This window comes from Emiliania huxleyi, assembly GCF_000372725.1.
Source record: "Emiliania huxleyi CCMP1516 unplaced genomic scaffold EMIHUscaffold_384, whole genome shotgun sequence".
NCBI classification, from domain to species: domain Eukaryota; phylum Haptophyta; order Isochrysidales; family Noelaerhabdaceae; genus Emiliania; species Emiliania huxleyi.
In genome coordinates this window covers 58791-81347 of record NW_005199089.1, presented here as the reverse complement: position 1 = coordinate 81347, position 22557 = coordinate 58791, and the positions used below count along the sequence as shown (strand labels likewise).

Sequence of the window (22557 nt, the reverse complement as noted above, 5' to 3'; positions counted from 1 at the left end):
TGGTCGCGCATCTCTGCGTAAGTCGAGCGCGCGCCGAGCGCGGACTTGCCGCGACCCGCCTCCGCCTCTGCCCCGGCCGCCCCCTCCGCCTCCGGGGCGGCCGGAGCTGGAGACGCCTCGCCCGGCGTCTCCGGGTGGCGGGACCACGGGAACCAGCCGCGCCGCGGCCTTGGCGGCGTCGCGGCCGGCGCCGGTGCGGCCGCCGCTGCCTCGGCCGCAAGCCTCTCTGCCTCCGCCTCCTCGGCCGCGACTCGCGCCGCCTCCTCGGCCGCTAAGCGCTCCGCCTCTGCCTTCGCCGCGGCGGCCCGCGCCGCCTCGGCGGCCGCCCTGCGCGCCGCCTCCGCCTCCGCGTCCGCCTGCAGCCGCGCGAGAGGGGGTATCCGCGGGTCGGGCGGGGGGGGGGGGGGGGGGGCCCCCCCCGGGAAGAAGGCTCTAGCTCTTCCCCCCATAAAAAAAGGCCCCTTCGAATGTGCACCAACGGGGTCAATGAAAGGGGGGGGTCTAGAGACTGAGGGGGTTTGGAGGTTCTTCTGTCTGTCTGTCCGCCTGCAGCCGCGCGCCCACCCGCAAGACGCGGTTCTGGTTCGGCACCTAGGTGCTGCATACACCAACATCAGGGCGGGAATACGAGGGAAGCGACTACAGTGAATACGGCTGAATACGGCCGAGTACAGCTGAACACGTGTCCTCTCGAGCGCTAGTTGGAGTACAAGAATACCGCCTCTAGCGTTCGGCACCGGCTTGACGACGTGCTGCTTCTTCCCGAACCAAGACTTGCGCGACGGGGGGGCCTCGACGCGCCCCCACACCGTCTGGTGCAGCTCCGTCGCCGCCCCCTCGCTGCGCACCAGCATCTCCTTTGGCAGCTGCACCGGCGCCAGCAGCGCGAACTCCGCGTCGTGAGCCTAAGGTGCAGAATACGCCAACCTCGGGGCGAGAAGACGGTTCGTGCGGAGTACATGGCCAGGAGTACGGCGGTGTGCAGAGTACTAGTGGTGCATATACCAACGTCGGCCACCGTCCTACGTGCTACGAATACGCCACCCTCGGGGGCGAGAGTGCGGTGCTGTGCGGTGTCATCAGAGCACCGCGTGAATACGAGCGACAGGAGTACAAGCGATGCGGTTGCAGTACACGACGGAATACAGCCGAAGCCGTGTCCTCTCGAGCGCCAGTTGGAGTACAAGCATGCGTCTTCCGCTTCTAGTCGTCGTGAGCCGCTCTGCGCTTGGCCGCCTCTGCGACCGCCTTCTCTTCGCCCTCGACGCTGCCGGCGCTTCCCTCCGCCTCCTCGCGCGCGTCGCCGAGGCTTGAGCGGGAGCTCTCCACAGCGTGGTACGACTGCCGCAGCGGCCGGACCGCGCCGACAAGCGTCTCCTTTGTTCGCGGCGTCAGGCTGGCGTCCTCCGCCTCCTCGTCAATGCCGGCCGGCGACGGCGCGCGGTCGCCTAGGGACATGTCTCGGACGTGTCATGGACGTGTCGCGGACATGCCGGCCGGCGACGGCGCGCGGTCGCCAAGGCTCATCCGTAGGCTGCCCCGGTCGCCCGGGTCGCCGCAACTCGAGCGGAGGCTGTGCCGCGCGCGGGCGAGCCGCTCTGCCTTGCGCTCCCCCCCGGTGGGGCCGGCAATGCACCCGTTTGGAGCCGCGCTGATGCGTCTCGCGACGCCGGCGAGTTCGTCGTCCGCCTGCGTCGTGGAGCCGAGGTGAGGGCGGGAGTGCGGTCTCGCGCCGCGTATTCAGAGCAGCTCGTGTGAAGACGAGGGATGCGACCACAGTGCATACCGCGGAAGAGGATCGGATGCAGCGGAGTGCGCGCCCCTCGAGCGCTAGGCGGGGTGCAAGAGTCCGTCTTCCGCTTCTAGGGCGGGAGATATGGGGAGCTATGGGGAGCTATGGGGAGATATGGGGAGATATGGGGAGATATGGGGAGATATGGGGAGATATGGGGAGATATGGGGAGACAGTCCGCTTCTAGGCGTGTCGTCCTCCTCCGCCGCGTCCGTCGAGGCGTTGGACGCTGGCGCGGAGCCCACCGACTCGGAGGACGAGCCGACCGCGTCCAGCATGCCTGCGAGGGCGTTCGCCGCCGCCGGAGAAGAGACGCCGCTTTCCACCTCCGCACCCTGCCCGCCCGCCTCCGTGTCCGCCGCCGCCGCCTCCCCCGCCGCCGCCGCCTCCCCCGCCGCCGCCGCCTCCGCCGCCGCCGCCTCCTCCTCCTCCTCCTCCTCCGCCGCCGCCGCCGCCGCCGCTTCCGCCGCTTCCGCCTCCCCCTCCGCTTCCGCCGCGCCATCGGCTGCCGACGCCTCCGCAGCAGCCCCCGCCTCCTCCTCCTCCTCCTCCTCCTCCTCCTCCGCTCCACCGCCGTCGGCCGCCACCGCCGCCTCCGCCGCCTCCGCCGCCTCCGCCGCCTCCGCCGCCTCCGCCGCCGCCTCCGCCTCCGCCGCCGCTGGCGCTGCCGCCGCCTCAGGCGCCACCGCCTCGTCGGACGCGTCGTCTGCTGCCACTCCATCGCCAGGGTCTCCCCCGCCTGGGCCTTCCTCCCTGGAGGCCGTGTCCGCCTGGCTCTTTCTAGCCGCGATCACCTCCGAGGCAAGAGCCGCTGCGCCGCCGGACGCGACCGCGTCGCCGATGATCTCGAGCATCGCATCCTAGGCGGGTGGGTACGTGGGCCTCTCCACACGCACAACGTGGTGGGGAAGGGGCCAGGCAGCCCCTCGCATCTCCACACCCGGACACGGGCAGGAGCCGGCACGGCACACATCAAAGTGCAAGGCCCGGCGCACGTGGTCAGGGGCGGGAGTACGGTCTTGTGCAGAGTAGTCAGAGCACCGCGTGAATGCGAGGGGTACGAATACATGAATGCAGCTGAAGGCTGACTACGCGACCTCTCGAGCGCTAGTTGGGAGACAAGAATATCCGTATTCCCCTTCTTGGCGTCGCGGCCTTCCCGGCGCGGCCTTCCGCCTTCATCGCAGCTAGCCGCGCCTAACGCCCAACCGGAGGAGTGTTAGGCCGAGGCCTCGGGGGTCCGAGGGACGCGTCCAAGCGGTCGGCGCGCCTTCATCTCCGCCTTCTTTTGCGCCGCCGCCGAGCTCGCACCGTCGTCGGGCGCCGCCGGGCCGCCCTCACCCGCCGCCGCCGCCTCCGCAGGCGGCTCGGCGGGAGGCTCGGCAGCCTTGGACTCGTCGATCGTGTCCTCTGGAGCCGGAGCGGGAGCGGGGTCTTCGGCTCCCGCAGCAGCCTCCTCCGCTGAAGGAGGAGCCGGCGGATCTTCAGCGGGCTCGGCCGCTGCTGGTGCATCCTCCTTTGCCGCCGCCGCTGCCTTCTCCGCCTTGATGCGCGCCAGCCGCTCTTTGGGAGTCTCCTTCTTTGCCTCGGCCGCCGCAGGTTCCACTGCCGGCGCTGGCTTCGCCTCGGCCGCCGGAGGCTCCGCTGCCGGCGCGGGAGCAGGCTCCTCGGCTTGGGCGGCGGCGGCGGCCGCCGCAGCCTTCTCGGCCTTCATCCGAGCTAATCGCTCCTTGACCGACTCTGGCATCGTTTCGTGCTTTGTGCTGTTGTCCTCTGCAGTCTGGTCAGCTTCTGCGGTGTCGGCGGGTCGGCGGCTACCGACAAGTGCTCGCAATGGACGGTGTCGAGAGAATAAAAAGAAAACGATTTCCAAAACTCCCTCGCACGACACTAGGCACAGGACTGGCGCGCACTGGCACTAACACAGGTACACCGAATAAAAAGAATTTTACAAAGCAACTCCCTCGCACGACACTAGGCACGGGACTGGCGCGCACAATAAAAATAATTTCGCCCGACAAAAAGAGAAACGGAGAATTCTCACAAGAAAAAATGCCACACGCCCTCTTTCAACACAAGGCACGGGACTGGCGCGCACTGACTGGCACTAACACAGGTTCACCACGGGAGCCGCCAAGCGACTCCTGCGAGGATTGCAGCGCGCGGGCTCACACTCTACTATAGGCCGCCTCGACGCCCACTTCGAGTTCTACTCAGCTAAGGGCCGCACTTGACGCTGTAAGCAGCGCGCGGCGAAGCAGTTTGGCGCTTGTGGTGAAATGTGGGAATCTAGCCCAAGGTCGGAGAGTCGTGTCATAGGAGAGGAGAGAGTGTGGAGATGTTTTGTGCGGGATCAGGCCCGAGTCCCTAGTGTCGCCGGAGCAGGTAGCTCCCTTTTTGAAAACTGAACAGTTTTTTTTAGGACAGTAGCTCAAGGCGCCCGCGCCGCACAAACACTGCACTCTGACCACCGCCCAGCACCGCCCCTGCCTTGCGCTGCCTTGCACCACCCTGCCCTGCCCCTGCCCGCCCCGCACCGACCTTCCCAGCCCCGCCCTGCCCAGCACCGCCCTGCCCTACCCCTGCCCGCCCATCCCTGCCCTGCACCACCCTGCCCTGCCCCTGCCCGCCCCGCCCTGCCCTGCCCCTGCCCGCCCCGCCCTGCCCTGCCCCTGCCCGCCCCGCCCTGCCCTGCCCAGCCCCGCCCTGCCCAGCACCGCCCTGCCCAGCACCGCCCTGCCCAGCCCCGCCCTGCCCAGCCCCGCCCTGCCCAGCACCGCCCTGCCCAGCCCCGCCCTGCCCCGCCCCGCCCTGCCCAGCACCGCCCTGCCCAGCCCCGCCCTGCCCAGCCCCGCCCTGCCCAGCCCCGCCCTGCCCAGCACCGCCCTGCCCAGCACCGCCCTGCCCAGCCCCGCCCTGCCCTGCCCCGCACGCTAGACTAGACTGCCACAATCAGACACCTCCCGACGCCACGCAAACTCCGTTGCTCCACGCACACTCGCCGTTGCACCAACCTGACCCCTTCCACACTTCTCGCGCCGTCTCAACTGCACTCGGTGCAGCCGGTGCAGCCAGTCCAGGTGCACTTGTCATCCCAGGCCTGCGTCTTGTCCTCACAAAACGACTTGCACACCGGCGCAGGGGACGAGCACTCGGAGCAGCCGTTGCAGCCCCCCCAGGTGCACTTGTCACCCCAGTTCTGCGTCTTGTCCTCACAAAACGGCTTGCACATGCCGCACTCGGAGCAGCCGTTGCAGCCCCCCCAGGTGCACTTGTCACCCCAGTTCTGCGTCTTGTCCTCACAAAACGGCTTGCACATCGCTGGGGGCGACGGCGGTGGTGGCGTCGGAGGCGGCGGTGAGGGGGGCGGCGCCGACGGTGAGGTTGGGTCGGTCGGAGGCGGCGGTGTGGGGGGCGGCGCCGACGGGCCGCACTCGGAGCAGCCGTTGCAGCCCCCCCAGGTGCACTTGTTACCCCAGTTCTGCGTCTTGTCCTCACAAAACGGCTTGCACATCGCTGGGGGCCTCGGCGGTGGTGGCGTCGGAGGCGGCGGTGTGGGGGGCGGCGCCGACGGTGGCGTCGGAGGCGGCGGTGTGGGGGGCGGCGCCGACGGTGGCGTCGGAGGCGGCGGTGTGGGCGGTGGTGGCGTCGGAGGCGGCGGTGTGGGGGGCGGCGCCGACGGTGAGGTTGGGTCGGTCGGAGGCGGCGGTGTGGGGGGCGGCGCCGACGGCAAAGGGGCCAGGCACTCGGTGCAGCCGGTGCAGCCAGTCCAGGTGCACTTGTCATCCCAGGCCTGCGTCTTGTCCTCACAAAACGGCTTGCACGCCGGCGCAGGGGCGGAGCACTCGGTGCAGCCGGTGCAGCCAGTCCAGGTGCACTTGTCAGTCCAGCCCTGCGTCTTGTCCTCACAAAACGGCTTGCACACCGGCTCAGGGACGATGCACTCGGTGCAGCCGGTGCAGCCAGTCCAGGTGCACTTGTCATCCCAGGCCTGCGTCTTGTCCTCACAAAACGGCTTGCACACCGGCGCAGGGGCGGAGCACTCGGTGCAGCTGTAGCAGCCACCCCAGTCGCACTTTTTATCCCAGCCCTGCGTCTTGTCCCCACAATACGGGTTGCACGTCGCGTGTACGCCGACGGCGAGCGCCAGCGACATCACTGCACGAACCTGCGAAGTGTGCATAGCACTTCCGTCGGCGAGTGCCGAATCCTTGTGGATCGGATAGCCAAAATCGGTCTAGATGCAGAATTTCACGCTGAATCGCATTCCGGATCCGTAAGATTCCGCATGGCCTTTCTCAAGGTGCCAAAACTCCTAAGTTTTTTGGATGACTTCTAGATAGAGATGAAGGGTGTAGTTACCTGTTAGGGGGTGGGGAAAGGGGGGAGGCAAAGCACAGCCCCCAGCGCAGGCGACGCAACGACTGCATGCACGCCTCTCCGTCCGTCGGGGGTTCCCCTCCGAATTTTCGCAGAAGAAAAAATTGCCACACGCCCTCTTTCAACACAAGGCACGGGACTGGCGCGCACTGGCACTAACAGGTAGCCGCCTACGTAAGCGACTCCTGCGAGGACGGCGAGGCACTTAGCTCCGTGCACTCGACCGCGCCTGTGATAGTACTAGCACGCGCCAGTTCGCACCTGTGTCGAGCCTGTCTGCTGTGAGAGAGAGTTATTTTGTTTAAATTCTCAGCACAGACCGGCGGTGGGTGAGTGAGTATTCTTGATACGAAACCACGACGACACACACCAGTCGACTCGCATCGGTTGCCTCCATGAACGGCGGAGCTATTCTCGCGTCCACACCACACCTGGCTCCAACTCCCATAACTCACACAGACCGGCGGTCGCTCGGCAACTATGGCTCATGTCCACCTCGTCAGCTCGTTCCTTGCCGCACCTTGGACACATGCAAGCGAGCCCATCCAATGCACGACGGCCATCGTTGGAGGTGGCTGGGCTGGCGTGTACTCGGCGTGGCGGCTCGCGGTTGACGCCGCTGTAGCCGACGCGTCTTCGGTCTGCCTGTTTGAGGCGCGTCAGGCGGTGGGTGGCCGCACGTACTCGGTGGACGTGGACGGGCTGACCGTCGACATCGGCGCGTATCGCTTCGGCATGAGCATGCACCTGCCCGCCGACCTCATCGTCAATCATTTCAAGCTTGAAACCGTCTGCTACGAGCCCTCCTGCTCCCCGGACGCCGAGATGAACGCCACCCTCTACCGCATCGTCGACGCCGACGGCCACAACGCAGGCTACGCCACACCCGTCCGGGCCATGCTGCGCGAGGCGCTCGGCCGCGGCGTGCGGGTCTTTTACCGGCACGAGCTCACGGGCATCTACGACGGAGGCGGCGACGCCCTCGCGGAGGGCGGCGCCTCGCTGCTCCACTTTGCAGGAGGCGGCGGCGTGGTCCGCGCTTCAGCCGTCCTCCTCAACCTGCCTCGCCAGGCGGTAGAGCGGCTCGACCCGGCGTCCGTCGTGTTCGACAGGGGCCCGAGCGTGCGGGCGAAACTGGCGACGACCATCCTGACCAACTGCACGCCCTGCCAGGCGGGCCCTGTCGCCGAGGCGCACGAGGATGTCAAGGTGTACGCCATCTACGACCATCCGTGGTGGGTCAGCAAGCTCGGCCTTGCAGAGGGCACCTTCGCGTCGGTCGACGCCGACCCGCCACTGGTGGGGCGATATCACGACGGACCGATCCGTCGGAGAGGCAAAGAGCCCCCCGGGCCAGCGGCGCTCGAGGCGGTCTACACCTTCACGCTCGAACACCCGCAGGTCAAGTGGTATTTGCCATTTGTCCGGGACCTCGCGGGCGAGCCGCTGACCGTCACCACCGACCCCGCCCTCCTCCTCCCCCTCCACACTCGACTGATGGACTACCACCGCGCCGCCTTCGCTGCGCGAGGCTGCCACGCGACCGCCCCCCTCTCCGGCGGGAGAAGGTTCCCTGAACCTTCTCCGAACCTTCTAGGTTACAACGCGTCCGCCGAGCCTCCGCCGAGAGAGGTCGTGCTTGGCATCTGGACCACCGACAAGCTCGCGCTGCTGCCGTCGCCTACCTCGTCGATGATGCACGTACAGACCTCCAGGCCTGGCGCCTGCCCAGCCGAGCCTTGCCTGCGCGGAGTCACGCCGCGACAGTACGTCGACGCGGTGGCGACGCCGAACTCGCGCCGGCGCGTCCAGCTTCGCCGACTTCGACCGACTCTAAAAAGACACGCCTTGGAGGTCTTTTTTATAGGCGCATCCACCTCGCCAACAACGACTTCACGTGGACCGGCTACCAAGGCAAGCCGTGCTGCTGGGCGGAGCAGTCGCTTCGAGCGGTCGAGCGGATTTTGGTGCGTGAGTGGGCGCTGCCACGGCCCGCGTGGCTCGACAAGCAGTACTGGACGGACCTGGTTGGCGAGGCGGACGCCACCGCCGCCTCCGCCGCCTCCAGCGATGCTGCAGCAGCGGTGGCGTCCAGCGATGATGCTCTGCCGCAGGCGGCGCTCTGGCGAGCGGCGCAGGAGTGGCAGAGGCTCTCGCGCCGCTCGAGCGACGCGTCTGAATGAGCTTGCCTGCGGCGAGCGAGGGCGGTCGAGTGCACGGAGCCAAGTGCCTCGCCGTCCTCGCAGGAGTCGCTTACAGTGGGTTGCGGGCATTAAGAAAACAGGATTTCGCGGCACGCCGCCGTTTCTAAGCCTTTCCACACCCCTCACCCACCCCACGCCGTGGTTTCTTAGCTCCCAAGGTAGGTCAAAGGTGTCAGAGCCGGCCCCCTCCCCCTCGTCGGAAGAGGCCAAGAGCGGGTGCGAGCCTAGGTGCGAGCTGCGGTCCCGGACGGATCCGATGCCGCCAGCCAGTCTTCTAGGGTACCGAGGCTCCACCCCCCCCCTTGGCGCCTTGTGTTTTTCGTGCCAAACCAGCCGATCTCGGCCCGTCGTCCTCCGCTCGCGCCGGCCGCCCATGCGCTCGCGGGGCTCCCCGACGGCGCGGGCCTCTTGCCGATGGACCCAGCCGAGGTGCCCAACCAGTCGGAGTGGCGCTGACGCGCTGCGCGCGACCACCAGCCAGCTTTTCAGCGAGGGCGAGAACGGTGCCTCGAGAATGTAGACACTCTCCGGTCCATCCGGAATTTTGTCGTTCTAGTTAGCACTGCTGCTGCAGACAGGGCCCGCGTGACACCATGCCCTTCCCGGATCTCGTGTCCTGAGGCGTGTCGTCACCCCGGTGTCCGCCCATGGACGCGTCCCGACCAACGTATGCCGCGCACGACGCCATATCGCCTTCTCCCAGGGCCAGTGCGCTACTTGCGGCGCGCAACGCCTGCTCAAGTACCCCCCCCACCATGTGCTGCCGCTATGCGTGCCTTAAGGCGGCTGCGGCGAAGCGGCGGGCGCGGCATGCCGATGGCAGTGCGGACGATGCGGTTGCGATGTGTTCTGCTTCAAGATCGTGGCGGTGCTTGGCATGCACTTCTGCGATCCCAATCAGCTCATCGCAACGAAGCAGAGCAACAAGCTGGCTGCTGCCAACAAGGCCCTATGCTACCTCACGCGCGGATCGTTCAAAGAGGACCAGCACACACAGGCTTCACGCCTTCACCGTCACGCATTTGATTAAGCTTGAGGAGCTTCGTGTCATGTGAGAACTGTTTGGCTAGACGTCGCTCAAGAATGAAGGAGCAGCAACGAAAGTCGAAAGAGGAGGATGCTGAAGCGGCGATTGCTAAGCATGAAGAGGATCGATCGCCCGCCGCAGGCGAAGAAAATTTGGGGGCTGCGCCGTATCGTTGATCACGGTGGGAGCCTCCTGGCCCCAGGCCGTGCCACGGCCGACTTAGCCGATGTAAGAGGCTCCCGCTGATCTTAGACCGCGCAAGCACTCCAGCGTGGCTAGCCACACTTAGACCCGTCCAGCCTCGAGGCTCAGAACTTAGACTACTACCCAACCAGTGCCGCCGGGGCGGGCGTTTTTGCCCGCCCAGGACGCCCCGGCCGAACGTGGCAGCGTCGTCTGTTCACGCGAACAGCCCTTTGGAACCCCCAACACGCTATCCACCTCACCGGCTAAATGCTCGCAATCTTCATCCCCGCCTTTCTCTCGCACACCGCTTGCGATTCACTCTTTCCCCTGCGCAACGGACACGGTCCGGTTGGCTCCAGCCACCGACCTCCAGCACCCGAGCACGCGCCGAGGAGCTCCTGCGAACTCACCGCGCCGCCAGCGCCTTTACCCGCTGCACCCAGTCCGCATCCTGCAGCGCTACTCGACTACAGCGAAGGGGGGGAAGCTGGAGCTGGATCCAGACTGGATCCGACCATCGCCCGCCGCGGCTGCGCCTCGCCTCGCCTCCCTGGTCTCTTCGTCACCGGCGGTAACTCCCTCGATGGCCCTATCTGCGCCGCCTCACGTCCCGTTGACAGCAACTCTGTTATCCGCCTCTTCATCGGCGACGTCCGCATCGGGAGCCACCCTTATGCCCTCCCACCTTCTCGTAGCAGCGGTGGCCGCCGCCACGCCGCTTCGCCTAGCCTTCCAGGCCTCTCCGTCGACAGCGGCGTTTCCCTCGGTGTCTCCGTCTGCACCCCCTCGCCTCCTGTCAGCAGCACCCCAATTCGTGCCAGCGACTCTGTCCCTGGCGGCTCCGTTGAGAGCCGCTCGCGCCGTCTTCTCTTTCGCCGACAGCGCCTACGCCATCGCCAGCAATTGGTTCGCTATGCCGGGTTGCCGGGTTCAGCGAGCCAATTGCGCAGCCTGGTTCGCGCCGTCTTCGCTCTCGCCGACAGCGCCTACGCCATCGCCAGCAGCAATTGGTTCGCTATGCCGGGTTGCCGGGTTCAGCGAACCATCAACATTTTTCTTTTGCGTCGACACGACGATTTTTTTTTTCTATTTTTTTCACAACCACGACAACGACCGGACTCAATTCTTCACAGCAACCAAGTGGATGTACCAGCAAGCACCATGCAAACCCACCACGCTTCACCGAGCGCGCGCGCCTCCTCCTACGCCACCACTGGAGAGGGAGAGAGAGAGAGAGAATTTTTAGCAATACCAAACAAATTTTGTTTTTCTGGAGAGGTCCCACGCACAACGCGCCATGACCGCACGAAGTTTGCACCAGCTCACCATCATCCACACGACTGCCATGCAATTGGTTCGCACGCCGTCGACTACGATGTCGACCACTCTGCCGAGAGAGTCTTTCTCGACTTTCTCTCTCTCCTGCGCTATCGGCTCGCACACGCCGTCGACCACAATGTCGACGACTCCGCCGATGGACTCCGACCTGACTCACATCAAAGGTCCGAAGAGATTGACGAAGCGAGTTACGGTTGCTCGACTAGAGCCGTACGTCGACTCGTCGAGGGGGGGGGCGTCGGGCCAAAGCCCCGCCCAGACTCCCTTCACACACTCTCTCTCCTAGAGTCCCGTGGCGTCGTCCTAGAGTCCGGAGGTCCCGTCTCAGGGCCACGTCCCCCCCTGTCGCCCCCCCCAGCACACACGGTGCCAAGGGTTCAAACAACAGCACACAAACACAGACAGGCGACAGGGGCAACGTGTGAGACTAGAGCAGGCTGCTCCGCCTCTAGCAATCTCGCCGGCCCCGCAAGGCCGGACAACACTGTGTGTGGGGTCGTGTGAGGTGTCTATGGACGCCGGCCCTCCTCACAGGCTAGCGGCCAGCCGCTAACCCGCTATCTCGCACTCACGGGTGATGACAATTTTCATTGGGTGATTGCGAGCAGAAGCGCGTGTGCTGATTGTAGGCCTCACGCCGTGGCATATGACTTGGGGAGGCGTGCGACCGCAGCGCGCCCGCCGTACGCTCGACGGGGCGCGCATGTCAGCGAGAGAGTTGCGGGTAGAGCCATACCCGACTTTTTCGAAGACGAGCCCCGCGCCACGGGTGCCAGACGTGCCTTCGCGGGAGTCGCCCTTCGAGCCGCGTCTCGTCGGCACTGTCCCTGAGTGCGTCTCGCCTTTGCGACACGCACTCGACGAGGACAGTCCAGCCGACGGGAACGTGTCGCGCGCCGGCGACGGTTGCGGCGTGGTGTGTGTGTGTTCGAAGCCGCGCCGATGGCACGACCACCGCCCTGCATCCTAACAATATAGGAGCAAACAAGAAGAGAAACAAAAGAAACCGACACTCCGAGGGAGGGTGGCTCCGTGCTCGGTCGTCGCGGAGTTGCTGTTTACGTCTCTCTCGCGCCAACCCGCCCCCCCCCCCCCCTGCTCTACTCATCCGGCTGGACCCAAGCAGCCGGCGGCAGGCCAAACTGCAAGAGCAGCCGCAGCGGGCCTTCGCTCGTGTCGCCGGGCAGGCGCGGCGCGCGCGTGTAGTCCCGTGAGCAGGGCCTCGCCCTCGGCCCTCCGCGATGTAGCGAGTCGCCACGAGCAGCAGCCGCCGTCCCTGCCCACCGGGTCCTTCCCGACGAGCTTGGTGTTCTCGCCTAATCTCGGGCCACCTCGGGTCATCCTGCGGCGAGCGAGGGCGGTCGAGTGCACGGAGCTAAGTGCCTCGCCGTCCTCGCAGGAGTCGCTTGGCGGCTCCCGTGGTGAACCTGTGTTAGAGAGTGCCAGTCAGTGCGCGCCAGTCCCGTGCCTTGTGTTGAAAGAGGGCGTGTGGCATTTTTTCTTGTGAGAATTCTCCGTTTCTCTTTTTGTCGGTCGAAATTATTTTTATTGTGCGCGCCAGTCCCGTGCCTAGTGTCGTGCGAGGGAGTTGCTTGGTAAAATTCTTTTTATTCGGTGTACCTGTGTTAGTGCCAGTGCGCGCCAGTCCTGTGCCTAGTGTCGTGCGCGGGAGTTTTTTGTAAAATCAGACTTTTTATTCTCTCCGCACACCGTCCATTGCGAGCACTTGTCGGTAGCCGCCGACCCGCCGACACCGCAGAAGCTGACCAGACTGCAGAGGACAACAGCACAAAGCACGAAACGATGCCAGAGTCGGTCAAGGAGCGATTAGCTCGGATGAAGGCCGAGAAGGCTGCGGCGGCCGCCGCCGCCGCCCAAGCCGAGGAGCCTGCTCCCGCGCCGGCAGCGGAGCCTCCGGCGGCCGAGGCGAAGCCAGCGCCGGCAGTGGAACCTGCGGCGGCCGAGGCAAAGAAGGAGACTCCCAAAGAGCGGCTGGCGCGCATCAAGGCGGAGAAGGCAGCGGCGGCGGCAAAGGAGGATGCACCAGCAGCGGCCGAGCCCGCTGAAGATCCGCCGGCTCCTCCTTCAGCGGAGGAGGCTGCTGCGGGAGCCGAAGACCCCGCTCCCGCTCCGGCTCCAGAGGACACGATCGACGAGTCCAAGGCTGCCGAGCCTCCCGCCGAGCCGCCTGCGGAGGCGGCGGCGGCGGGTGAGGGCGGCCCGGCGGCGCCCGACGACGGTGCGAGCTCGGCGGCGGCGCAAAAGAAGGCGGAGATGAAGGCGCGCCGACCGCTTGGACGCGTCCCTCGGACCCCCGAGGCCTCGGCCTAACACTCCTCCGGTTGGGCGTTAGGCGCGGCTAGCTGCGATGAAGGCGGAAGGCCGCGCCGGGAAGGCCGCGACGCCAAGAAGGGGAATACGGATATTATTGTCTCCCAACTAGCGCTCGAGAGGTCGCGTAGTCAGCCTTCAGCTGCATTCATGTATTCGTACCCCTCGCATTCACGCGGTGCTCTGACTACTCTGCACAAGACCGTACTCCCGCCCCTGACCACGTGCGCCGGGCCTTGCACTTTGAGTGTGCCGTGCCGGCTCCTGCCCGTGTCCGGGTGTGGAGATGCGAGGGGCTGCCTGGCCCCTTCCCCACCACGTTGTGCGTGTGGAGAGGCCCACGTACCCACCCGCCTAGGATGCGATGCTCGAGATCATCGGCGACGCGGTCGCGTCCGGCGGCGCAGCGGCTCTTGCCTCGGAGGTGATCGCGGCTAGAAAGAGCCAGGCGGACCCGGCCTCCAGGGAGGAAGGCCCAGGCGGGGGAGACCCTGGCGATGGAGTGGCAGCAGACGACGCGTCCGACGAGGCGGTGGCGCCTGAGGCGGCGGCAGCGCCAGCGGCGGCGGAGGCGGAGGCGGCGGCGGAGGCGGCGGAGGCGGCGGAGGCGGCGGAGGCGGCGGAGGCGGCGGTGGCGGCAGCGGCGGAGGAGGAGGAGGAGGAGGAGGAGGAGGCGGGGGCTGCTGCGGAGGCGTCGGCAGCCGATGGCGCGGCGGAAGCGGAGGGGGAGGCGGAAGCGGGGGAAATGGCGGCGGCGGCGGCGGCGGAGGAGGAGGAGGAGGAGGAGGCGGCGGCGGGGGAGGCGGCGGCGGCGGGGGAGGCGGCGGCGGCGGGGGAGGCGGCGGCGGCGGACACGGAGGCGGGCGGGCAGGGTGCGGAGGTGGAAAGCGGCGTCTCTTCTCCGGCGGCGGCGAACGCCCTCGCAGGCATGCTGGACGCGGTCGGCTCGTCCTCCGAGTCGGTGGGCTCCGCGCCAGCGTCCAACGCCTCGACGGACGCGGCGGAGGAGGACGACACGCCTAGAAGCGGACTGTCTCCCCATATCTCCCCATATCTCCCCATATCTCCCCATATCTCCCCATATCTCCCCATATCTCCCCATATCTCCCCATATCTCCCCATATCTCCCGCCCTAGAAGCGGAAGACGGACTCTTGCACCCCGCCTAGCGCTCGAGGGGCGCGCACTCCGCTGCATCCGACCCTCTTCCGCGGTATGCACTGTGGTCGCATCCCTCGTCTTCACACGAGCTGCTCTGAATACGCGGCGCGAGACCGCACTCCCGCCCTCACCTCGGCTCCACGACGCAGGCGGACGACGAACTCGCCGGCGTCGCGAGACGCATCAGCGCGGCTCCAAACGGGTGCATTGCCGGCCCCACCGGGGGGGAGCGCAAGGCAGAGCGGCTCGCCCGCGCGCGGCACAGCCTCCGCTCGAGTTGCGGCGACCCGGGCGACCGGGGCAGCCTACGGATGAGCCTTGGCGACCGCGCGCCGTCGCCGGCCGGCATGTCCGCGACACGTCCATGACACGTCCGAGACATGTCCCTAGGCGACCGCGCGCCGTCGCCGGCCGGCATTGACGAGGAGGCGGAGGACGCCAGCCTGACGCCGCGAACAAAGGAGACGCTTGTCGGCGCGGTCCGGCCGCTGCGGCAGTCGTACCACGCTGTGGAGAGCTCCCGCTCAAGCCTCGGCGACGCGCGCGAGGAGGCGGAGGGCTGCGCCGGCAGCGTCGAGGGCGAAGAGAAGGCGGTCGCAGAGGCGGCCAAGCGCAGAGCGGCTCACGACGACTAGAAGCGGCAGACGCATGCTTGTACTCCAACTTGCGCTCGAGAGGACACGGCTTCGGCTGTATTCCGTCGTGTACTGCAACCGCATCGCTTGTACTCCTGTCGCTCGTATTCACGCGGTGCTCTGATGACACTGCGCAGTGCCGTATTCCCGCCCCGAGGTTGGCGTATTCAGCACGTAGGCCGCCCCGACGTTGGTATATGCACCACTAGTACTCTGCACACCGCCGTATGCATGGCCATATACTCCGCACGAACCGTCTTCTCGCCCCGAGGTTGGCGTATTCTGCACCTTAGGCTCACGACGCGGAGTTCGCGCTGCTGGCGCCGGTGCAGCTGCCAAAGGAGATGCTGGTGCGCAGCGAGGGGGCGGCGACGGAGCTGCACCAGACGGTGTGGGGGCGCGTCGAGGGCCCCCCGTCGCGCAAGTCTTGGTTCGGGAAGAAGCAGCACGTCGTCAAGCCGGTGCCGAACGCTAGAGGCGGTATTCTTGTATTCCTAGTAGCGCTCGAGAGGACACGTGTTCAGCTGTACTCGGCCGTATTCAGCCGTATTCACTGTAGTCGCTTCCCTCGCATTCCCGCCCTGATGTTGGTGTATGCAGCACCTAGGTGCCGAACCAGAACCGCGTCTTGCGGGTGGGCGCGCGGCTGCAGGCGGACAGACAGACAGAAGAACCTCCAAACCCCCTCAGTCTCTAGACCCCCCCCTCTCATTGACCACGTCTGTGCACATTCGAAGTGGCCTTCTCTTATGGAGGGAAGAGCTAGAGCCATCATCCAGGAGGGAGCCCCCCCCCCCCCCCGCCCGACCCGCGGATACCCCCTCTCGCGCGGCTGCAGGCGGACGCGGAGGCGGAGGCGGCGCGCAGGGCGGCCGCCGAGGCGGCGCGGGCCGCCGCGGCGAAGGCAGAGGCGGAGCGCTTAGCGGCCGAGGAGGCGGCGCGAGTCGCGGCCGAGGAGGCGGAGGCGGAGAGGCTTGCGGCCGAGGCAGCGGCGGCCGCACCGGCACCGGCCGCGACGCCGCCAAGGCCGCGGCGCGGCTGGTTCCCGTGGTCCCGCCACCCCGAGACGCCGGGCGAGGCGTCTCCAGCTCCGGCCGCCCCGGAGGCGGAGGGGGCGGCCGGGGCAGAGGCGGAGGCGGGTCGCGGCAAGTCCGCGCTCGGCGCGCGCTCGACTTACGCAGAGATGCGCGACCAGGACGAGGAGGAGGAGGAGGAGGAGGCGGCGGAGGAGGGTGGGGAGCAGGCCGCCGCCCCGGCTGCGGCCGTGCTGCCGCCCACGTTCGCCGACAAGGTGCGCGCCGTTTGCGACACGCTCGGCGTCGACAAGTCGTTGCCCACGCCGGCGGCGCTGCGGGCGTGCAATGAGGCTGTCGGCGTCGTCGGCACGGCGAGCGTCGGTCCAATCATCGGCCAGAAGTAGCATTTGGTGAGCGGCAGCCACCAAGTGCGCGGCAGCTTCTTCTTTAGCAGCAGCAGGTACACACCGCAATAGACACCGAGTGCCGCCGCCCAGACAGCCGGCGATTGAAGCGCCGTCAAGACACCGAGCGCCATTCTGTGGGGGCTCGCAGCAGCCTTTGCTGATTCTTATGCACCGAAGCGAGGATGGCCGCGGGCAACGGACGCGGCAAGACAGCGATATGTGGGCCGATATGCGGCGTGGGTGTCGCAGCAAGTAGGCAGCCCCACCCGCGGGACGTACGAGTTGCGGGTACCCGGTGGCGGTTGCGCCCGGTTGGAGAGCGTCGCGGCGGAGCACATGATCGACGTGGTGTAAGGAACGAGCGAGACCTCCTACCTTGTAGCAATCAGCTACCACAATGAGAAAATCACCTTTTTCGTATGTCCTAGAAGGCCCGCGCGCAGGGGGGTGGGACATTGAGACCGGTCATGAATGAGTGCGCGACACGCATGTTGCGAGCAGCGTTGTTGATGTTCTGCGCGTCGCCACAGACGGCGGCGCGCGAAAGCTGTTGCGAGTGGTGCTGGGCGACGAAGCGCCCCCGGGCGCTGCTCGAGGCTGTGCCGTAGTCGGTGCGGTCGACGGCGCTCGGGCTGCCAACCTCTTTGGCGAAGTTGAAGATGATTCTCTTGGTCGGCGGCGCAATGCCGCCTGGCTTTCGACGAGACAAATCTTGACTATTCCGTTCTTGACATGGATGGAGCGCGTCGTAGTGCTGTCCCTTGTCGCTTGTGCTCTTTGACCCAGCCTTTGCCGGTCGCATGGACGAGCGGGCCCTGTGACTTGTGGCCGCGCTCTGCACCCAAGAACCTTGAGCAAGGTTTGGTCGAGGGTGCCGCCGAAACCAAATTTGTGGCCCAGTGACGCACAGCATCCGCCGTGCGTGTGCCGCCGAGCCCTGCCCAGCCTGCCTCGTCTTTGTGAGGGCGCTAGGCACCTTGACTTCGTAGTGGACATTCTGTGGAGCACCAGCAGGATCCTGAGCTCATCGGCTGTCCATTCCAAGTGCCCTTGAGACCCCTAGGTAGGTAGGTAGGTAGAAAGGTGAAGAACAGCCAGGCTCGGACTGGACACCAACGCGGTATGGGTGGACGCTGGACAGATGATGACGACACGCACGAGCGACACACAGACACAAAACAGGCTCACAAGACACACAGCCAGCTGGCTGCCACACACCCTGAGTCGGCGTACACATAACTCAGGGCCACATCCTCCCTGTCGCCCCCCCCAGCACTCCAAGGTGCCAAGAGAACAAACAAGGGCACAACGACACAACAGACGACAGGAAGTGACATGCGAGGCTAGAGCAGCTTGCTCCACCTCTAGCAATCTCACCGGCCTGCGAGGCACGGACGAGACCGTATGTGGGGTCTAGTGAGGTGTCTACCCCTAAAAAACAAAACATCGAAGGCTTAGCTCAAAAAAAACGCCACGTCGGCGAACCTCGGGCGAGAGTTAGGCGGCGCGCTGATAGACGAGAGTTAGGCCTGCTGGACGCGCGGCGCCTTCTCGTCGTCGGAGAACTCGATCTACCCCGGCGGGAGGACTGCACGATGTCTCTCGCCTCCTTCCTTCAGCTTGCCCCCGCCGGCACTGAGCGACCCGACGGCGCAACCTCCATGCTGACCCTCGAGGGTAAGACCCTCACTGCCACACCTTCGATGGGCACCAAGCCTGCGACTGAAGCCTGCGTCCTCTTCGGCTTTTCGGACGAGAAGCTTATGGAGGGCGCCGAGGTTGACGGCCACCGCAGCTACGACGTGCTTCCCGGCTCCGAGAAGGTCCTCGAGGCGTCCGGGCGCAAGCTCTCCTCCGTGAAGGCCGTGCTCATCATCAACGGCACCGTCAAGCTGGACCCGCCCAACTTCCGCGGCATGCTCGAGAGCGAGGAGATGTCCGCGAACGTCGGCAACATGTTTGCTCAGCACGACGGCCTCATCGTCAAGCACTTCCTCGCGGCCCGTTGGGGCGAGAAGAACCGCGGGGGCGGTTGCTACTTCTTCCAGAGCACCGAGGAGATTGAGAAATACCTCTCCAGCGACTTCTGGGAGGGTTGCGTCAAGGAAACGCCCTGGGAGAACGTCACGTACGAGATGTACGCCGTCGTCGAGAAGTAGGCACCATTGGGAAGCTCCCTCCTTTCCGCTCCGTGCATGATACGTAAATTGCTGCCCGGCTGCGCCGCTCTCAGCGTGTGTGTTAGGGGGAGGCCGCGTTGTGCCTGTTTTTGCTGTTCTGTGAACACACTGAGAGTGGAGGCGGTCAGTCCATCAGTTCGCACCCTCTCACGTCTCAGCGGCAGGGATTTGGGGCATCCAGCAACAGCACATGCGCCTTCAGCAACCGGAACCGGGCATCGTCGGGTCGAGTATCGGGTATCGCGCGCCTCGCCTTGCTTATCAAAGTCGGCTGCGCCCTACGGCCATCCCGCCGGCTCTCGAGTGTCGCAGGACGCCCGACTTTGATTCTGAGTTGCCCGGATGTTTGTTCTGGGTTGGCCCTGCTAAAACGTAAGTGGGTACGTACAGAGTAACAGTGTGGTACGTAAAAACGAAACCCACGCTCGCGGTGCAATCTGATATGGAATCGTGAACGCTCAGTCTCGCTACGACGTCTCGTCCCCTATGCCGTCGGCGCTCGAGTATACACCAAAAGCAAGTTGAGCTAGCCCCATGGTGCATGGAGGGAGACGCAGAGTCACCATAAGGTCACGCTGCCTGCGGGCGGGGCCGGGTGTCCTGTGAACTTTGCACATTGCTATGAGATTGCGTCATTGCGTCGCCCTGCATGGAGCGACTCCATGGTCTACTGTCGGCAGGCTCTGCGCAGCTTGGGTATGATCTTATCCGAGTATCTCTTCGGGGTCTCCGGCAGCAGCGAGCTCATCGCCTTGATGCTGGCAACTGTCGCATTCTTGCACTCTGCCCCGATCTTGGCCTTCAATTCCCACTGGTGCATCAACCTCGACACTGAGTCCCGAGAGACTCCTCGCATCAGTACGAAGTAACCGTAGGACCCCGTCAGCCCGAGGAGCCGCAGCATACCTGAAGACACCAGCTGCCCGAAGACAAAGAGGACTTGATTGACAGCTGGAGGACTGTCCACCGTATTTGTGAAAAAGAAGTCTGCAAACACCAGGATGGAGCCCGGACGCAAGTAGGGTGCAACGGCGCCAATGTCCTGCGCAAGTGGCGCTGCGCTCTTGGCCGCATCGGTGATGAACACGTCGACTGTCGCCCCAGATAGTTTGCTATCCACCTCCCGATGCTCTCGAAAGTTGACGCGTTGGGCTCGGACGGTCGGATAGACGTCTTGTACGTTCCAATTATAGATTGGCAGCAGGTCTAAGTCTTTCATCTCATAATCAGTTTTCTTCGGATCCCACCAACGCGTCCCGCGGAGCTTTGCAGCGTTGGACCCGATGAATCCAGCTTTGAACGCATCGAATCCAATCGCGCGATTCGGGTGGCCTGTCTGCTGGATCCCGGCTGCGAAGCATCGCATCGAGCCGCCTGCCCAGGTCCCAAATTCAACGAGCAGCCCATCGGTCACGCTCGCTCCGGCCGCGTAGTTGAAGCAGCACGCATAAGTGCTCATCGTGGCAAGCTGCTTGCCTTCGCGATCAAGTGACCCAAGCTGCAGCATTGATGCATCAAAGAAGCTCTTCCATGCCCTGTCTGGTGTGCCATGCACCATTTGCAGCCACTTGGCACCCGGCCATGATGGATCCAGTGGGCCCAATGCGTTCGCGTCGAGGGCAACAGATGCGCCGCAGTTGAGGTCGTGTGCCGTGGATTGAGACACGAGCAGCAGCGGCGCGGCGCGAAGCAGCGACCATGGTCGAACCATATAGCCGTACGAAGAGAGAGCAACGCCAGTGCAGCCCAGCACGAAAAAGGTGAAGAAGATGCACAGCAGCTTTGACGAGCAGAAGCTGCCGAAGCCAGAGCCGAAGCCGAAGCGCGTCGAGGTCGGCTTGGTCTCCTCAGACGAGTCGTGCTTGTTCACCTGCGGTGCGAGACGCGCTGTCAAGCAAAGGTGCGGCGGGTGTGTGTGCAGAGCGAGTGGGCGCGAAACCGTCGAGGACTTTTCACCCGCTATGTCCGCCTCCGCGTCCTTCTCGTCGTCCTTCTCGTCGTCCTCGTCCTTGTCGTCGTCGGTCTGCGCCTTGATCTCGACGTCGTCGAGCAGGTCGTACTTGTTGAAGACCTTCGTGGGCTTGACCTCGCCCTTGCAATCCGTGTTGTTGCGTGAGGTCGAGGCGATCCAGCCGGCCTCGTCCTATCGAAAGCGGGACCGGGTCAGCTCAGTGTGGGTGTCAGACGCAAACTCCGCTCCTCGGAGGCGGCCTCCTCGGCGACGGCGGCCTCCTCGGCGGCGGTCTCCTCGGCGGCGGCGGACTTGGCGGCGGCGGACTTGGCGGCGGCCTCCTCGGTGGCGGCCTCCTCGGTGGCGGCCTCCTCCTTCACGGCCACCTTCTTGCGCGCCAGCAGCCCGCGCGAGACGCGCTGCATGATCTTCGCAGCGCGCGGCTCCGCCAACCCGATCTCGACGCTGGTCAGAAACACCGGCTTGGAGACGTAAAGGCTGTCCTCCACGACCATTGACAGGTCGGCCCACTCCTGCATGGTAGGGGTACACGGGAGAGAGATTAATACGGGTGGGTGGAAAGCTAGGATTGCCAGGAGAGAACGCTGCGGCGCGCTCACCGCTGGGTCGGGCGTGTTGAAAACGGTCTTGGCCGGCTTCTCGACCTCCTTGGCAGCCTCCTCGGCGACCTCCACTTCGGCGACGGGCGCCTCCTCGGCGACTGCCTCCGCGGCGGCGGACACCTCGGCGGCGGCGGACTTGATGGTCGCCTCCTTGGTGGCGGACTCCTCGGCGACGACGGCCTCCTCGGAGGCGGCCTCGTCGGTGGCGGCCTCCTCCTTCACAACGACGTCGTTGTTGACGCCGCACGCCTGAGCAACGTAAATGTTTGAAGACGGGGACGCCGCAGGGACAACGCCGATCCTGGCGTGCGCGTGCGCACCTCAGCTCCGAGGAGCGAAGGCGGCAGCGTCAGGCTCGCGCGGCGGCGCTGATACCACTCCTCATAATCCGCACTGGAAGCAAAGTAGCCACCGACCTTGATCGAAGCCGTTGGCCCGAGCTCGGTCTGAACCTGGGCCCCCTCCTCAGGCGCGAAACAAAAGCTGATTGGCACCTTTGCGAGGCTCCGATGGAACACGTGGGGGTTGTCGAACCAGACGCCCTTTGTTGATCTCACAACCAAGAAAGCCGACTCGCCCTCGCTCTCATTGAAGTCGACCATGTAGCGCCTCTCGGCGCGCGTCCTGCAGAGCAGAGAGAATGGGGGCCGCCCGTGAGAGGGGTGAGGCAAGGCGCCTGCATTGGTCGGAAGTGCGAACAGCTATGCGCATGTGTGGGGTCTGAAATGAGAGGAGAGTGACGGGGGACAAAGCTCGGACGTTGAGCCTGCGGAGGGCGGCGTCACGAGGGAGCGGGCTAAAGTTCATGTCGGGCGAGTGGCGGCGAGGCGGGGGGGCTGCGGCGGCGGCAGTGTCGACGGCAGGGCGGCGAAGGCATCGGTGGCGGCGGTGAAGGCTGCGGCGGCACATTGCGCGGCGGAGTCGGCGGCACAACGGCGGCGGTGGCCCGGAAGTGGCAGCAACGAAGCGGCGGTGGGCGAATCGTCGTCGTTCATAGCCTGGCCGCAGTAGTCAGGCACGCACGGCGACACGTCGTTCATAGCCTGGCCGCAGTAGTCAGGCACGCACGGAGACGCGTCGTTCATTGCCTGACGGGGCGCGCGGAAGGGGCCGCGGGTGGGGCGGTTGCGAGCGGAGCTCCGGTGGCGAGGAGGAGGCGGACTGTGCCAGAGGGAGAGAAGGGGCGCGGGAACGACTACTGGCCTGCACGAGCGCCGTGACGCCGATCAGGCGAGCCTCTGCTGTTCGAGATGCCCGGCAAAGATGCCAGTCAGGCCGACGATGGTCATCGAGTTGAAGACGGCGGCGCGGCGACGATGTCGCCGAC

The 22557-nt window shown here is 65.8% G+C and overlaps 4 protein-coding genes across 4 annotated transcripts; 1 reads left to right on the top strand and 3 right to left on the bottom strand.

Annotated features, from left to right (window-relative positions):
• Nucleotides 1-1884: 1884 nt before the first annotated feature.
• Nucleotides 1885-3506, bottom strand: EMIHUDRAFT_118189 (hypothetical protein; the record flags this gene model as incomplete). Its single annotated transcript, XM_005771462.1, has 2 exons — nt 1885-2498; nt 3104-3506. 2 exons carry the CDS (start codon nt 3504-3506, stop codon nt 1885-1887), a joined length of 1017 nt encoding a protein of 338 aa, XP_005771519.1.
• Nucleotides 3507-4835: 1329 nt separating this feature from the next.
• Nucleotides 4836-5948, bottom strand: EMIHUDRAFT_243321 (hypothetical protein; the record flags this gene model as incomplete). The annotated part of the gene is made up of 2 exons (XM_005771461.1): nt 4836-5090; nt 5718-5948. 2 exons carry the CDS (start codon nt 5946-5948, stop codon nt 4836-4838), a joined length of 486 nt encoding a protein of 161 aa, XP_005771518.1.
• A 6815-nt stretch (nt 5949-12763) lies between these two features.
• On the top strand, nt 12764-16473 carry EMIHUDRAFT_118187 (hypothetical protein; the record flags this gene model as incomplete). The annotated part of the gene is made up of 6 exons (XM_005771460.1): nt 12764-13166; nt 13738-14219; nt 14880-15011; nt 15347-15514; nt 15661-15687; nt 15892-16473. The coding sequence occupies 6 exons, from the start codon at nt 12764-12766 to the stop codon at nt 16471-16473; spliced, it is 1794 nt and encodes a 597-aa protein (XP_005771517.1).
• Nucleotides 16474-19323: 2850 nt separating this feature from the next.
• EMIHUDRAFT_118185 (hypothetical protein) lies at nt 19324-21832 on the bottom strand (the record flags this gene model as incomplete). Its single annotated transcript, XM_005771459.1, has 5 exons — nt 19324-20526; nt 20596-20799; nt 20880-21140; nt 21228-21479; nt 21551-21832. 5 exons carry the CDS (start codon nt 21830-21832, stop codon nt 19324-19326), a joined length of 2202 nt encoding a protein of 733 aa, XP_005771516.1.
• Nucleotides 21833-22557: the final 725 nt, after the last annotated feature.